Source organism: Dromiciops gliroides, chromosome 2, assembly GCF_019393635.1.
Source record: "Dromiciops gliroides isolate mDroGli1 chromosome 2, mDroGli1.pri, whole genome shotgun sequence".
Lineage (NCBI taxonomy): Eukaryota > Metazoa > Chordata > Mammalia > Microbiotheria > Microbiotheriidae > Dromiciops > Dromiciops gliroides.
Window position 1 is genome coordinate 604,620,359 of NC_057862.1, and position 16,402 is coordinate 604,636,760.

At 47.7% G+C, this 16,402-nt stretch overlaps 1 protein-coding gene across 1 annotated transcript in view; it reads right to left on the reverse strand.

The window, feature by feature from the left end:
• Positions 1-15,677, reverse strand: part of TTC7A (tetratricopeptide repeat domain 7A) — a 202,081-nt gene extending 186,404 nt beyond the window's left edge. The window contains exons 1-2 of the mRNA XM_043990192.1: positions 15,111-15,677; positions 9,729-9,892 (exon numbers count right to left, since the gene is read on the reverse strand). Coding sequence (XP_043846127.1) covers positions 9,729-9,892; positions 15,111-15,294 — 348 coding nt within the window. The 5' untranslated portion in view covers positions 15,295-15,677. The remainder of the gene's footprint in view (positions 1-9,728; positions 9,893-15,110) is intronic.
• Positions 15,678-16,402: the final 725 nt, after the last annotated feature.

Sequence of the window (16,402 nt, forward strand, 5' to 3'; positions counted from 1 at the left end):
ACATTCTCAGGGAGATTGGGGAGGGGGGTCGAGATAATAACATCTACACAGATGTTATATTGCAGAAGCAAATGTAAGGTAAATAGGAGGAAGAGAGACCAGAGCACCGAGGAGAGGGAGGGAGGAATGAGGGAAGGCTTAAAAGAAGGGACATCTAAACTGAGCTTTAAAAAAAGACCTCATTCCAACAAAATATCCTAAATGGTGGAGTTGAGACAGCCACTTACCCTAAAGGGGAGGGGACAATGTAAACAAATACATACAGATAAAAAATGGAATGATGGGTTCAAGCAACAATTGAACATCCAAATTGGCTGGAATGTGGAGGTGATGAGGGGAAGTGATCCATGACAAGGATGGAAAAGTATGCTGGAGTCAGATTGGAGAAGGCCTTTTATACCAGTTTGCATTTTATCTTAATGGAAAGAAGGAAAATGGCAAGACTTCAGCTTGAGGAAGATTACTTGAGAGGAGAGGGGAGACTGGAAACAGGGAGACCATGCATTTTACTGCAATAGCTCAGATAAGAGGTGGTTAACTAGGACAGGGTTCCTAAAAGGGGTATGGGTGTAGAGCAGAGAAGTATTGACTCTGCAATTGGAGAACATGGATTCGAATCCTGCCTGAAACATGATACATGTGTGATTTTGGTAAATCGCAACCTCCAGAGGCTGCAGTTTCCTGAACTGTAAAATAAAGTTGGAGTAGATCTTCGTTGAGGGGCCTTATGAGTCTATGTTGTGGAGGTATAGCCAACAGGATTTAGCAACTAATCAGACTGAGGGGATGGGGGAAGTATACTAGATGCGAGAAATAATTATAGATCTACTCGGCAACTGGGAAACTAGAATAGAATAGAAATAAGGGATGGAGTACAGGTGGGTTGAAGGGGTAGGGAATGGAAGAATTCTGTTTTAGACACATTGAAGTGCTAGCATAAGAATCCTGGAGAGAGCTTTGATCCGCCAACATAGGTCATTTTGTAAAGATAACTTGGTCTACAGGAGCTTAGGCAAAGGCAAAGAATGGAGAAACCAAAGCAGATGCATGCTTAAGGGTGGCAGAGAGATTAGAAGAGGACCCTGCCAAAGTAACTGAAAAAGGAAAGGTCAGACAGGTAGGAGGAGAGCCAGAGAAGAGGGTCTCCAGAGCCAGGGAGGGAGAGAGGGTGTGGTGGACAAGCATCAAAAGCTGCCCTGAAGTCAAACAGAATGAGATGTGGTTGGCTTTAGCAGCTAAGAGAGAGAGAGCCCAGAGAGAAGGGTTTCAGCAGAACTGTGGGGTTGGTGAGGCCTGATGAAATAAAAAAGGCGGGAGAAGTGAATTGGTAATGAGGAAACTGGAAAATAAAGCACTCTTTGGAGGTTAGTTGTGAGAAAGGACAGAGATGAGAGCAAACATGATATCTCAAGATATCTGCAACAACTGTAATATGACATGAAAATATCTGTCCTTTATATTGGTAGAAAAGTCACTGTTGTTCTACATCAGTAAAAACAGAAAATGGATGATGGGTGTAACCCAGAATGGATAAAAATAAGAACTCTGGAAGGACCAAGGGTAGTCAAGGGTAGAAGACTTCATTATTGTGAACTCTGGCCTGAAAAGAAAGCATGTGACTTCAGTGTCCAGAAGTGACCTCTCTGGGATTTCGAAGGTCGGATTGGTGTCTGGAAGTTATATCTAATACCTGTAGATCTTGTCTATCAAAGTTACCAGCCAATCAGCTTGGAGCTGTGTGTGGATGGTCCTGTTTCCTGTTTCACAGGGGGCTTCAGGGAGAAGCCAGGTCTTTCAGTTCCAGACTTGGGGCTTGGCATGAGGATGGAGGCTTGCTCTTAGATAGCTAGATGAAGGTTGCTTCCCCCCACCCACTAACTTCCAATACACTTTAATAAATACTTAAAAGCCTAAACTCTTGCTAAAGCTTCTAATTTAAAGCGACCACTCATTAGATTTTAGACATCACAGCTAGAATTTTAGGCTTTACATTCATTAAGAACAATCTATGTAGAGGGCAGCTAGGTAGCACAGTGGATAAAACACTGGCCTTGGATTCAGGAGGACCCGAGTTCAAATCCATCTCAGACTCTTGACCCTGGGCAAGTCACTTAATCCTCATTGTCCTGCCCTCCTCCCCCCCCAAAAAGAACAATCTAAGTAGTACAAAAAAAAAAAATCATTGTGGGGGGCAGGAATGGAAACAAAAATCAAGTGAGTTCAGCACACTTTGCTCAATAAAGAGATCCTTGCCTAGCTGATAAACACAGTAGGAGGGTTCAGAGTAGTCATTAATGGTTCAATGTCCACTGAAAAGGAGTAGTCTCTGTTGAAGTGCTCCAGGGATCTGCCCTTGGCTTAATGTTTAACATTTTCATCAAGGATCTAGACATGCATGGACAGCACTTATCAGATTTACAGATGACACCTGAAAAAGCACCTGACAAAGTCAGGGACAAAGAAGATCAAAAGGTTAGAATGTTAAGCCAACTCTGACATGATAAAACATAATTCAGTTTTATACTTGGATTCAAAAATGCCAACTTCATAAGTTGGAAAAGAAAAAGCTACATAGCAATACAACTAAAAAAACTCTGAAGGCTTTTGCCAGCCTGCAAGGTCAATGAATAACATCAACAATGATGACATCAAAAATGTAAAATAATGACAACAATAATAGTAGCTAACACTTATATGAAGTGCCTCAAGGTATGCAACGCACTTTACAAATATCATCTTATTTAACTCTCACATCCCTCTATGGTAGGCACTATTATCCTCATCTGACATAAAGAAACTGAGGCAGGTAGAGGTTAAGTGACTTGCCCAGAGATATACAGCTAGTGTCTGAGCCAGAATTCGAACTCAGATCTTCCTGACTCCAAGCATTCTATCCACGTTCTAGTAGCCTTGAATCAATGGGATACATGGCTATCACACAACTAAAAATGATAAATGAGATCTTGGGTTATATTAAGATAAATATCATCTCTAGGAGCAGGGAGGTAATGGTCCAACATGCCCTATCTGGCCAGAGCACACTTTAGGAAAACTATTGATTAGGCAGGAGGAGCCTGGAAGAAGGAAATCAGATTGATGAACGGTCTCATTATCATGCCAAATGAGAATACATTGAAGAAACTATGAATATATGTATGTATGTATGTATGTGTGTATATGTATATACATGTGTGAATATATTAAATTGGAGAAGGTAAGACTAAGGGGTAGGTGTGGGAAGGGAGGGAAGTCAGGGAATCTCAGAGTTACAAGGACCTATGAAGGCCATCTTTACCAACTTGCACTCTACAAACATAGCCTATCCTACAAATAGCATGTAGCCTTTCCCAAAGGTTATGACTGCTGTCTTCAAGGAATGCGAGGGGCTGTCCTATGGAAAGGGGATTTGGCTTGTGCTACTTGGTCCCAGAGGCAGAACTAGGAAGAGGTAAAAATAACAGAATTCAATGAAGAACTTTCTAATAACTCAAGTTATTCAAAAACATAAGGAAAGGTTGGCAGACCTTTGGTCAACCAGGCTACAAATTAATTTGTTCAGTTGTCAGTTAAGACTAGGCAGCCTTCGAGGTCCCCATCCATCACCAAGATTCTGGAAACTGATTAGACTACACAGCTGGAAGGGAGAACTGGAAATCAGACAAAGGTCGACAGACTAGGAGAGCTAGAACTGGAATTGATTTTCCAGACAAAGAGTGGGTCTAAGAAGAGGCAGAGGCCAAGAGATGATGACTCTAGATGGGACTTTCAGTTTAAATTGAGACAGAACACTACTGAGTTGCATAGGAAGGGGTAAAGCATGACCACTCCTGTTAGTGGCTGAGATGAGAAACAGAGAGGCAGACATAGACAGACAGACAGAGATCATGAGAGTTGATGCTGATGAACTGGATGGCCATGGTTCTCCCCAACACGAATAATGATGCCTCCCAATTCAATCCAAGAAGCACTTGTTAAGAAGATGGCAGAGGAAAGGCAGTGAGCTCTTGAACTCATGACACGATCACTCCAAAAAACATCTACATAACGCCATAGGAAAATGCCCGGAGCAGCAAAACTCACAGAAGAATGTGCTGAAATCATCTTCTAACCAAGAAAGACTTGGAAGGTCAGAAGGAGGGAGCTGCTGTGCTGATACAGGAGTGGAGCCCAACCCCACAGTCACCCTGACACAGATCCAGTCCCAGGAAGGCCTCACCAGAGGAGACCCCCAGAGCCTCTGAATCAGCTGAAGCACAAGTGTCGTCTGGAATTAAGCTCCCAGTCTGGTGAGAGGGCTGAGCCCCGGGAAGGGGAGAGACTACAGGGGTCTATGCTGGTGCTGAGGCAGAACTTGGATTTTTCACCCCTGCCGAGAACCAGGAGGTAGACTTGAGTAGCAGTGGCCCAGGTAGGGGAGGGGCACAGGCTCCTCAGAGCTAACAACCACAACACACAAAGCTGGTTGATTAGTAAGTTGGTCTGGGGTCATCTAAGGACCAGGGAAAAGGCCAGATGAGTGAAGAACCTGATCCTCCTTAAATCATACCACCTGGGACTTCTGAAGCTTGGGATACTGCAGCCTGGAAACAGTGCCCCACTTTAAGGAGCTAAAAGTCAAGTAAAAGAAAGGCAAGATGAGCAGACAGAGAAAGGTGAGAACCATAGAAAGTTTCTTCAGTAACAAGGAAGATTGAGGTGCACCCTCAGAGGAAGATGTCAACATCAGGGCCCCTATATCTAAAGCTTCCAAGAAAAATATGAATTGGTCTCAGGCCATAGAGGTGCTCAAAAAGGACTTTGAAAAGCTCTCTGGTGAAAATAATTGCCTAAGAATGAGGATTGAACAAATGGAAGCCAGTGACTTTATGAGAAACCAAGACACAATAAAGAAAATCCAAATGAATTTTAAAAAAGAGGGCAATGTGAAATATCTTCTGGGAAAAACTGCTGACCTGGAAAATAGGACCAGGAGAGATAACTTGAAAATTATTGGTCTACCTGAAAACTATGATCAAGGAAAGAGCTTAGACACCATCTTCCTAGATATTTTCAGGGAAAATTGCCCAGTTGGGTACTTAACTTCGGGGGGGGGGGGGGGAGGGGCGGGGGAGGATATCTTGAGAACAAGATCAATCAACCAACAGGAATCTACTAAGGATCTCTTGCTCAGTCTTTTTTCAGTTGTGTCTTCTCGGCAAAGAGAGTTTGCCATTTCCTTCTCTGGCTCGTTTTACATATGAGGAAACTGAAACAAACACAGTGAAGTGACTTGACCAAGGTCACACAGCTAGGAAGTGTATGAGGTCAGATTTGTACTCAAGTAAAGGAGTCTTTCTGATTCCAGGCCTGGAACTCTATCCACTGCACCACCTAGCGGCCCCCATGCCAGACCGTGGGGCAGATAAAGCCAAAAACTACATAGTCCTTGACTTCAGGTAGCTTAAATCGTATCATGGGAAAACAATTTCTATAAAACTAAACACCAGGTAAATGGGGCCGGGGATGGGGAAGGAGAAAAGGTATTAGCAGCTAGGGAAATCAAGGAAATGCTGGATGTAGGAGTTACTCATGTAGATTGAAAGCAATGTGGCGGGCAGCTAGGTGGCACAGTGGATAAGCACCAGCCCTGGATTCAGGAGGACCCGAGTTCAAATCTGGCCTCAGACACTTGACACTAACTAGCTGTGTGACCCTGGGCAAGTCACTTAACCCTCATTGCCCAGCCCCCCAAAAAAATTAAATGAAAAGATGTTCAGTTAACAACAACAACAACAACAACAAAGCAAGCAATATGGCTTTGGACCAGGTGATTGAGATAGAAAGAAGAGAGGCTATGCAAGGATAACAAAGACAGATACTGAATGGGTGATGGGGAACAAGAAATGGAAAGACTTCTTCTGGGCCTAGCATATGGGGATGAGTGGGGAGGTTAAAGGGAGAGAATGGCCGAGGAAAATGTGCTACCCAGAGAAAGCAAACTAGAAAGAAAAGGAGATGAAGCATTCCAGAATAAGGGAGCACTTTTTTTTCCCTTTTTTTTTTTTTTGGTGGAACAATGAGGGTTAAGTGACTTGCCCAGGGTCACCCAGCTAGTAAGTGTCAAGTGTCTGAGGCCGGATTTGAACTCAGGTCCTCCTGAATCCAAGGCCAGTGCTTTATCCACTGTGCCACCTAGCTGCTCCCTCCTAAGGGAGTACTTCTTAAAGCCAGTTTGGTGTTGCAGTGGCCAGATATGCCACTGGGCCTGGAATCAGGAAGACCCAAGTTCGAACCTGGCCTCAGACACCAAATTAACCCTGTGATTCTGGGCAAATCACCTAACTTGTTTGGCTCGGTTTCCTCATCTGTAAAATGGGGATAATAACTGTATTTATCTACCAGTGTTGTTGTGAGGGTCAAATGAGATCCTATTTGTAAAGTGCTTTGGAAACTGAAGTGCTATCGAAATGCTAGCTAGTAGTAAGAGTAGCAGTATCAGCAAAAGGACAAGAGGACAGGAATGTTAGGTAAGGACTGGGCAGGAGCTGAACTAAACTGGAGAAGGCTAAGAATAGAAGGAAGGGGTTTTGGTGTTGTTGGTTTTTAATCTCAGCAGATAAGCGACTCTGAATCACAGGGATTAGGGAAACAAGAAGTACAAGTCTTCCAGCTAGCATTAGGCCCGGGAAAGGGCCAGCTGATCTGCAGTAGAGAGACTTTACACACACACACACACACACACCCCTGCAAACAACTCCAGTGTACAATAGGCACTAGAATCCTACACAGAGCTACAGAGCTGGAAAAGCCCTCAGAGGCCTGGTCGTCCAATCCACTCGTTTTTCAGAGAATCACCTGAAGCCAAGGGAGGACCAGAGATCTGCTCAGGCTGGAGGGCCTGAGGTCCCTTCTAGCTCTGAATCTCTGCACGATCCTATACATACTTGTTGATGCTATTGCCGTTGGGAATACTATGATTTAATTTCACAGTCATATTTCCTCTGCAACTACAATGAGATAAACTTGGGAATTCAATTCAATATGCATCTATGAAGTGCCTACTATATAAAAGGGGAGAAGCAGTCCAGGTGTTCAGGGCTGCCTGAGAGCTAGGAAGAAGCCCAAGATGTGGAACCATTCAATCTGGGGATCAAGCTCCGGCTCTAACACACTAGCTGGGCACCCATGGCCGAGCCTCTCTGCCCTTCAGACCCCCAGAAAACCTTCAGGTTCCAAGTCTACAAATGAACTGGTGATCTGCATCATTGGAGAGAGTTTATATCCTGGGAGTTCCCTCTACCCATTTTCTGCTCATTCTATCCCTGTGAAGTACGGGGGACCAGAGAGCCATCTTCTTGGTTTTAATAATTCCGTCCTCTCCTTTGTCATTGGCTCTTATAGATGGGGAGGGACCAGGGGTGCAGAAAGGTTAAATGATTTGCCTGCGACTTAGATAGGCATTCTGCCATCTATGTCCCTCAGGGGCACTGGACAGACTGTTGCCAAACACAAGACCAAGGACCCGTGTCCACCTCTGAAGAGCCAAAGAGTCAGCCAAGCTGGTAAATCCCAGTAGCCCAGGACCCACCTTTTGCTGGACTTAAACTCTGGGCAACTTTTCCCTGTTTCCTGTCCCTTGGCTTCCTCATTTTCAAGGCCAAGAGTCACCACCCCTACCACCCATAATAAAAATAGTCATGATGATGATAATTATCACATGTGGTCCTTACCCTCGCCTCACAAGGAACCAGAGAAAATTAATGGGCCAACAGAGAGAAAGGGCTTTGAACTTTCCTCGAGGTAAATAAATACAGGGTAGAAACCCATCACCTCATTCCGAGGGAAAAAGCAGGCACGGGCTTCAGGTCATAGGTGTGACCTGGTCGAAGCAGCCTTCTGCCGAGAGGCAGGATGCCTACCCAGCTTCCCTGGTCCTGGGGCTGGGGCTGGAGCTGTATAAGCTCAGGCAATTATTCATCTTTTTTTGCTGTACCTTCCATAAAACAGGAAGACAAACCTCTGGCTTCCTCTTCTCCACAAGGATCTATTCTGGAAGATCTGGAAATATTTTTCATTTTTGTCCAGGCCAACAAAAACGAGGCATCACTAACCTTTCAATTTTTAATTCAAGTTTTTATTTTCACAGTTTATACTGGTGGGTGAAAGCAATGCGGTCTACTGGACAGGCTGGACATGGTGTGGGGAAGAAGCATGGAGTAATGGGAAAAGCTCTGGCTTTGGAATCACACACCCTGGGTCCAGATTCTGTCTCTGCTATCTACAAGCTGGGGGACTTTAGGGAAGTTCTGTCCATCTCTCCGGACTTCAGTTTCATATTTGCAAAATGAGGAGACTATCCCAGTTGACTTCTGAGGTCCCTTCCCCCTCTCAATCCAGGATCCTACAACCTGGGTTCCTGTCTGGCCTTTGACCCCATATCATCTATCTGGGTGACCAGGGCCAAATCCCAATCTGGAAATGCCGCCCTCAGGTAGCTCTGTAAATTACAGATAACATCAGATAAGCAGGTTCCATACCCTCCCTTCACACCCCAATGACATATCCCCGAAGGCTCTGGAAGTCACTGTCAGTCCAGTAAATTCACTGGCCAGAGTGGACTCTCATTTATATATTAAAAACATCTGAACCTACTTCTTCCTGAGAAAATCGATTTCAGTCCTGGGCAGGGAATCCAATGCAGGAATGGGAAAAGGAATACAAAATCCTCAGCATCCCCCAATAACAAACACAGAGCTTAATGAATGCTTCTTGAATGGAATAGGAGCCAACTAGAGGGCTGGGGAGCAGCTCAGGCTCCTGCCTCTACCACCTAGCATCACTTGCTACCAACTGAGTCTTTCTACCCCTGCAAAGAATTCAGTAGACAGCACAGCTGAAAGGTGTTCTACAAATTCTTCTTAATTCCACACTAAACTTTTCCCAACATGGAGTTGAAAAGCCTGGCTACTGAGCCTCTGACTTCAGTTCCCTGAGATCACTCCCACATGAAGTACTAGGGGAAACTCCCAGGTGAGAGGTGGGCTCAGGGTCAAGTGTCAGCTCTGTCATCACCTTGTTATGTGACCTGGGGCACGTTGCCTCACCCCTCTGGCCTCTTTCTTCACCTGCATAATGAAGGTGTTAGACCAGACTCTCCAAAGTCCCTTCCAGCATTTGCAGTCTATGATTTTCTGCTACAGAGATTCTTTCCATTATGAGACCTCAGTCCAGTTCAATTATTTTTATCTCTCAGTACCTAGCAAAATACTCTGGGATGGGGGGTCAGGTACCTGGTATGGAAACTCTTCCCCACACTGAGGTAGATCAGTAAGTCAACTATAATTCACAGGCTCAGAGTTGCTCAGGGCACTGAGAGATTGAGTACTTTGTCCATGGTTACAAAGCACTTATGTGTCAGGGGACCAGGGATCATGGGAGTTCACACTGGAAGGGACATTAGTAGCCACTGAGTATAACCCCTCATTTTAGAGATAAGGAAGCTAAGGCTCAGAAAAGTTAAGTGGCTTGCTTAAGGTCACACAGACAGTAAGCTCATAAGATGGGATCTGAATCCAAATCATCTTGTCTCCAATTAGTCTACCCACTACACTGTGCTGCTCTCTCCCTTTACACACAGTAGGCACTTAATCAATGCATGCTGAAATGAAGTCCCTAATCTTCAGTGGGACTCTCCACAATGTCATCTCTAAACTCCTTATCCCCATCCCCAATCTAATTTAGCCACTTACCGACAATTTCCCTCTGTTGAGGATACTAGTCAGATACTTTTTGGCTTCAAAGATTTTGGGTTGGTTCTTCTCCACCAAAGGGATGGATTCTTTTAGGTCAGTAACATTCTCTTTCAAACATTGCTCCAGCATGGCCTCTGCAAGAAGCAGCTTCCCAAAGTCATCTGAAAGACAGAGCCCGGGAAATGAAGGTCAGTGGTTAAGTGTGGTGATCACAGAAAAGAAGGCAAGAACACAGAGGGGAGGCAAATGTACACTGGTCAGAATTTGATTCTATTTCTTATGTACTTATGTTACAATTATCGGGATAGAGTATCATTCCTCAATGAGAGCTGGGGTTCCTGTGTCAGTCACATATCTCCCACAGTGCCCAAAATGGTGAACTTTGGTCAGAGGGGTGGAAGGGGAAAAATCTGGACCGCTGCTTTAATTTGCTATGGACAACTCTCTGCATGGAAACTCTCCCCTACTGAGGTCTGTCAGTAACTTCTAGTCTAAGAAAGAGAGCACTGAAAAAGCTGAATGACCTGTCACAGAGCTAGTAGAGGTCACAGGCATAACTTGAACTCTGGTCTTCCAAAGGCCAGACCTCTATCCATACTGCCACCATACCTCAAATGCTGCACAAAGTAGGCATTTCATCCCTACAGTGACCATGATGCTAATTTCTGTAATCTAAATTAGATTTTTTCCACTTAAGCGATGGAAATCATCCCTCCTTAGAAAAGTAAAGGCAAGATTTTCACTATACTGTAACTATCTCAGGCATTTTGCCATGGTCACTTTTAAAGTATTCCCTTGGGGTTTTTTTTTTTACCCCCAAGAGCAATTTGATGTTCCTCATCCTCTGGGTCTTGAATTCAGAAAATTTCAAATGAGCTGTAGTAAGCACCTATACCCAAAGTTTAGGGAACAAGATCCAAACCCCAAGTATCCCACCGTACCCTCCCAAACAAAACAGTTCATTTTCATGAAGCACTCAATCGTAACAAACACTTCATCATGAGAATACAACAACCAGGGGGCAGCTAGGTGGCACGGTGGATAAAGCAATGGCCCTGGATTCAGGAGGACCTGAGTTCAATTCAACCTCAGACACTTACTAGCTGTGTGACCTTGGGCAACTCAACCCTCACTGCCCCGAGTTTAAAAAAAAAAAAAAAGGGAAAGAAAGAAAACAACAACCTTGGGAGTTAGGTGGATCAGATATTATTCTCTTCACTTTATGCAGGAGGAAAATGCTGCTCCAAGAAATTTAATAAATGACTTGCCCACAGCCCCGGGGGCAAGTAAGTGACAGAGCTGGGAACTGACACATTATTCTTGGATTCCATTCTAACTGTTCACACACTCTTTTTCTTTCTCCATGTTAAAAATATCAGTATCTCTGCAATAAGCACCATTTGGACCTTCAAGTTACAAGATAACCAAACATAGCCCAGCCTGCCTTGGGAGGTGATGAGCTCCCCCTAGGTCTTTAAGCAAAGGTCAGGAGGTTACCCAGATGTAGTCTCCAGGGGATTCCATGCTCAGGACTAGGATGTCTATGGAGGCCCCTTCAGACTCAGCTTCTGTGATGTGGGGCTGGAGTTTGACTCAATAAAATGTGCCACTTTTAAAACCCACATACTCCACTGACATCGGCAAAGTCTGTTTTCAGGAAGAGTAAGGTCCGGTGAAATCATTCTTAGCCTTTCCAAGCTGGCATTTTTTACTCCCTCATAGGGTGGGATCCAACTTTTGTTCCACCCCCACGGCAGATGGTCCAAAAAACAGTTCCCTTCTCAATCAGCCAGCATCCTTCTCTAAGATAAAAAGGTTTTCTGGCTGCTGTACAAACATCCCCAAAGCCTGAAATCAACATGAGTTTTCTTTTCTTTTTTGCGGGGCAATGAGGGTTAAGTGACTAGACCAGGGTCACACAGCTAGGAAGTCTCAAGTGTCTGCAGCCAGATCTGAACTCAGGTCCTCCTGAATCCAGGGTCAGTGCATTATCCACTGTGCCACCCAGCTGCCCCCAACATGAGTTTTCTAAGAGGCAGATCTATCTCCTGACTGTTAGAGGGGATGGTCCAGGCAAGCTCTACTTTCAATACAGACTTTTTATTAATGTTTTGGCCAAAATCAACCTGGAAACAAATGCTTCATTCATTCAACAAATATTTACTGAATTCCCCAAGTCTCATTAAGGCTGTCACAAGGTAGCTCCTTACATTCATTCTGTGCACAGAGAAGGGAGATATTCAGTGGGAAGGACCCCGTACTATATTTCTGAGATGTGCTTGTCCATCTCAGATACAGAAGCAGATTTAAAACTGGAGAGGACTTTCAACTCCCTTCTTTTACAGGGATGTCAAGGGATTTGCTTAAGGTCAAGCAGGTTGGGATTGAACCTCCTAATTCCAAGGCCAACCTCTGTGTCCAAGACCATTCTATGGGATAAGAAAACTAAGAAACATAGGTGAAGTGATATTTTACACAAGTAGTAAACAGCAGATTCTGGATTCAAACCCACACAACGAATGAGTAAAGCCTGTACTTTCTCTCTTACACCACATTGTCTGGGTCAGTTCTTCCCCTCCTCCCTCCCCCACCAAGAATCCCTGGATGTAAAGCAGCCCTCTGAACCCAAGACATTTGGATTTAGTTCCCAAACCTTCCACGCTGAGCTGCTTCTCGCTTAGCTTCTAAGAAAATGCTCGTTGTAGTATCTTAAAAACAAAACAAAAAACATTGGCAACACCAGCTGTCACTAACTAGCATCCAGGAAACCTCAAGCCCTGAAAGACCAGAAAATAAATACCTTCTCTCCAAAAGACAGGGGTTTTTCTACAACAGAAGCAGTGAACTTCACTCATGAGAAGCAAAGGGTAGTACAAAAATGCCTGGCACGAACCCACATATATCACAGGACAGGCAAGTGCTGATGACTGCAACAAAGGGCTAAAAGGGGGAAAAAATAAACCTGCCCTGAGAGTCCTGGGAAAACCCAAAAATAATTCTCTCCCAATTATCTGTGTTAACCCGGAAAAGTGGTGGCCTGGAAAAACTGTAAACAGCTTTGGGGGCCATCTCAGTAAAATGGAAAGTAGTATAACTGAAGCCCAGGGAGCAGATCTCTACTCTGCCCCTTGTCGTGTGCCGTTTTAGGGGGTCACTTTTCCTCCTGGGCCCTCGGTTTATCTGTCAAATTAAAGAATCATCACAGACCTAGAGCCAAAAGGGCAGCTTCAGAGGCTACCACGGCCAATTACCTCATGTTATCGATGAGGAAACACAGACCAGAGGAGGGTTGCAGGACTTGTCCAGGTCCAGCTTATTAGGTGGAATTTGAACCCAGGTCTTCCCAACACCTAGCCACAGGGCTCATTCACCATGATCTACACCCCTAGATGCTCTCTGATGTGGTTTTTTTTCCAATTCTAAATTTATGACCCTACCTTAGCTCAAATCTTTTAAGCGTTTACATTTTTAGGGGCCCCGGCCTCTGTTTGGAGCTATAGTCTAGAGGTCCCAACTCCTGTAAAAAGGAAAACATAAATAAGTGCTTAAAAAGTAAACTGATTACGGACTGCAATCGTGTTTTAGCCCAGAACTGGGATGGGGAACTCACACTGATACAGACATTGGAGAGTGAACAAGAAAACGTTTCCACTTGGAAAACAAGCATCTCTTCCGATTTCATATAAACCAGTGACTCTGGAGTGAGAAAAGGCAATGAAACCTTACTCAAGTCTGAAAAGTTTTCTCCATGTTATTCATGTGCTTAACTGGAAGCTGTCCGGGGAGGGAAATCGTTTTAAAATGCTTCATCCCTTCCCCCATTCACAACCACTGTCCTTCAGCCAATAGTTGTTCTGGTTTGGAGTCATTTCAGTTCACAGAGTAATGTTCCCCAGGTGGCTAGCCCATTCAGAATCGTTTTCTGAGGGTTTCAAGGGGGGAAAGTGCTACGAAGACTGATTGGCTAGCACTTTGAAGGGTAGCAAGAACTCCCTTCAAGGCTTGCAAATACCCAGCTTCTAATTTCCAGCTGGCTAAAAGCATCAGTTTAACACACACTACAACATGCCAACTTCCTCTTTCAATTTCAACTTTTCTACTTGTGTATGTTTCAGTTTCTCTCCTTCTGCCCCACCCTCTTACCTTCCCCTTCTACTCGCCCCCGCCTCTTTCTCATAACCCCAGAGTAGGAAAAGGGGGAGGGGGGAAAAGACGTTTAAGGCAGAAACTATACTCAAATGGGTAATAGGACAAACTCCACTGCAGAGGGGCTCAACTGCATAAGGGAAGGGGAAACCGCTTCAGTGACCATCCAAAACAGCACCTACTGCATGATTAATTTCCCTATTTTAAACAGGAATGAACTTACTGCTTTTTTCCTCCGGCGGGCCGACTGATCTACCCGAAGACTCCTAGTAAGTTAAAGTGAGCTGCTCATTTTCCTCGCCCATCCCTACCTGCCTGGCCAGGGCCTCAGGGAGACAGAACGAACTACTTCCAGACCCTCCAAGAAGGATCGATTAAGTTGTTGTTGTTGTTGTTTGGGGGGGGGGGGGGGTAAATTACAGGCAACTGTCCGGGGCGGGAGGAGGAGAGAAGTCTTGTGAATTATAGCCATGTGCACTAAGGGTTACTCCAGGTGAGGGGCTGATGAAACGGGACCCTCACCACTAGAGATTGGTCAACGAAAGAATTGCTTCCAGAACCTCCCAGAGGAATTGGTCAAGTTTTCAAAGGGGGAGGGAGAGTTGTAATTTACAGGTAAGAGCACTGGGTGGAGGGGGATACGCTCTGGGGGAGGGACTGAAGAAGCGGTACCCTCGTCACCACCCCCGGAGGGATCCGTCAAGTTTTCAGAGGGACGAAAGTTGTAAATTATAGGCAAATGCGGAGGGGGGGCGGGGTGCGGTGCTATAGGGGGAGGGGTCCGTGAAGCTGGACTCTCGGGATCATCTCGGAGGTTCAGTTAAGTTTTTCGAGGGGGCGGGAGAAAGGAAAAGTTGTACATTACAAGGCACTGGGGAAATGCTCGGGAAGGGGGGACCCTCGGGATCATTCCAGTTTTCGGGAGAGGAGAGTTGTAAATTATGGGCAAGTGCACGGGGGGGGGGGGAGAGGGGGGGATCGGTCAGATTTGCAGGGAACAGTTGTACCTTACAGGCAAGTGCATTTAGGGGTGCTGGGAGGACCCTCAGAACTCGTCAAGTTTTCGGAGAGGGAAGAGGAGGCTTGTTAATTACAGGCGAGTGCTGGGTGTGGGGTTCAGGGGGAGGTGCTGACCAGGGGACCGCGGCGGGGGGCCGTCTGAGCACGCCGAGCAGCAGCCGCGGGTGCGGCCCCGCGCGGGTGGGGCGGCCGGCCCGGGGAGCCCAGACTCACCGATGTCCTGCTTGGCGAGGGAGACGCTCCGGCTGCCGGCCCGCCGGCCGCTGGAGCCACCGATCGGGATGCTCTGCCTCTGATAGACGAGGGCGGGCACCCTCTCCCAGTGGCCCTCGGCGCGGCAGCGCTCCAGCTCGCTCTCCAGCTTCAGGTGGGTGCCGTGCGCGCCCTTCGTAGCCATCTTCGAGCGGAGGATGGTGTCATCGGAGGAGCGGTGGGGAAGTGGAGGAGACCCGGCCGGGGGCGGCGGCCCGGCTGGGGGCCCGATGTAAGAGACTGAGCCGGAGGGGACGGCTGCGGCAGCGGGAGCTGCGGCGGCGGCGGCAGGAGCGGCGCGGCCCGGGGAGGCGGGCGAGGCAAAAGAAAGCTTCCCGTGGCCGCGGCCGCCGCCACCACCGCCGCCGCCGCCGCCGCTGCCCGCAGTGCCGCGGTCCGAGCCGGGCTGGGGCCGGGGCCGGGGCTGGGGCTGCGCGAGCGCGGCGAGGCCGGCGGCAGGCGCCTCCTTCGCAGGAGCAGCGCGTCCCGCTGCTGCCGCCGCCTCTGCTGCAGGAGCTGCCACAGCCCCGGCCTCGGTCTCGGCCTTTTCCAGCTGCGGCGCCGCCCCTGGGCTCGGCTCCACCCCGGCGGGGGCGTGCCCCGGGCATGGCGTAGGAATCGTGCTGGCCTCCAGCGGAGATAGAGCGGCCAGCTGCGCCGCGTGCGCTCCCGGGCTCGCCGCGCCGCGCTCCACGCCGAGGCCGACGCCGGCGCGGCGCTCACTTTAATACCGGCGGGCTGCCCAGCGCCTCGAGGTGGCCCCGTCCAGTCCCATCTGGGTGCCCTGGCCCTCCCCGCGGGGGTGCTTTGAGGGGACCCCCGCCCCTCCGCACCGCTTTGTGTGGTGTCCCCCTGCGGGCACGTCACAAATCCGGGGAGAGGCCTCCCTCCTGCCCTCCCCCCCCCCCCCAGCCCGCCACGAGGCGATCGGAAACTGGAGCCCGAGCCCACTGAGCGCGCGGCCAGGCCCAGGCCCTTCGGCGACCCAGCTCGCCGCTCCGAGCCCCGCGTGCCCCTCCGCCTGCCTGGGTGGGGGTCGGGGGGAGGCGGAAACGGCTCTCCGGGGTCAAGTTCCGAGTCCCGGAGGGCACGACTCAGGGGCCGGGACCAGGCTTCGGGGAGGCCCCGCCCACCTGGGGCCCTTCGCGTTCTAAATAGCTCTGCCCCGCACCCCCACCCCACCCCCCAGGAGCGGCCTCAACTACTTCTTTAAACAGGCTTCTCGGTCCTTTTGAAAGCGGCCCTAAAGTGGC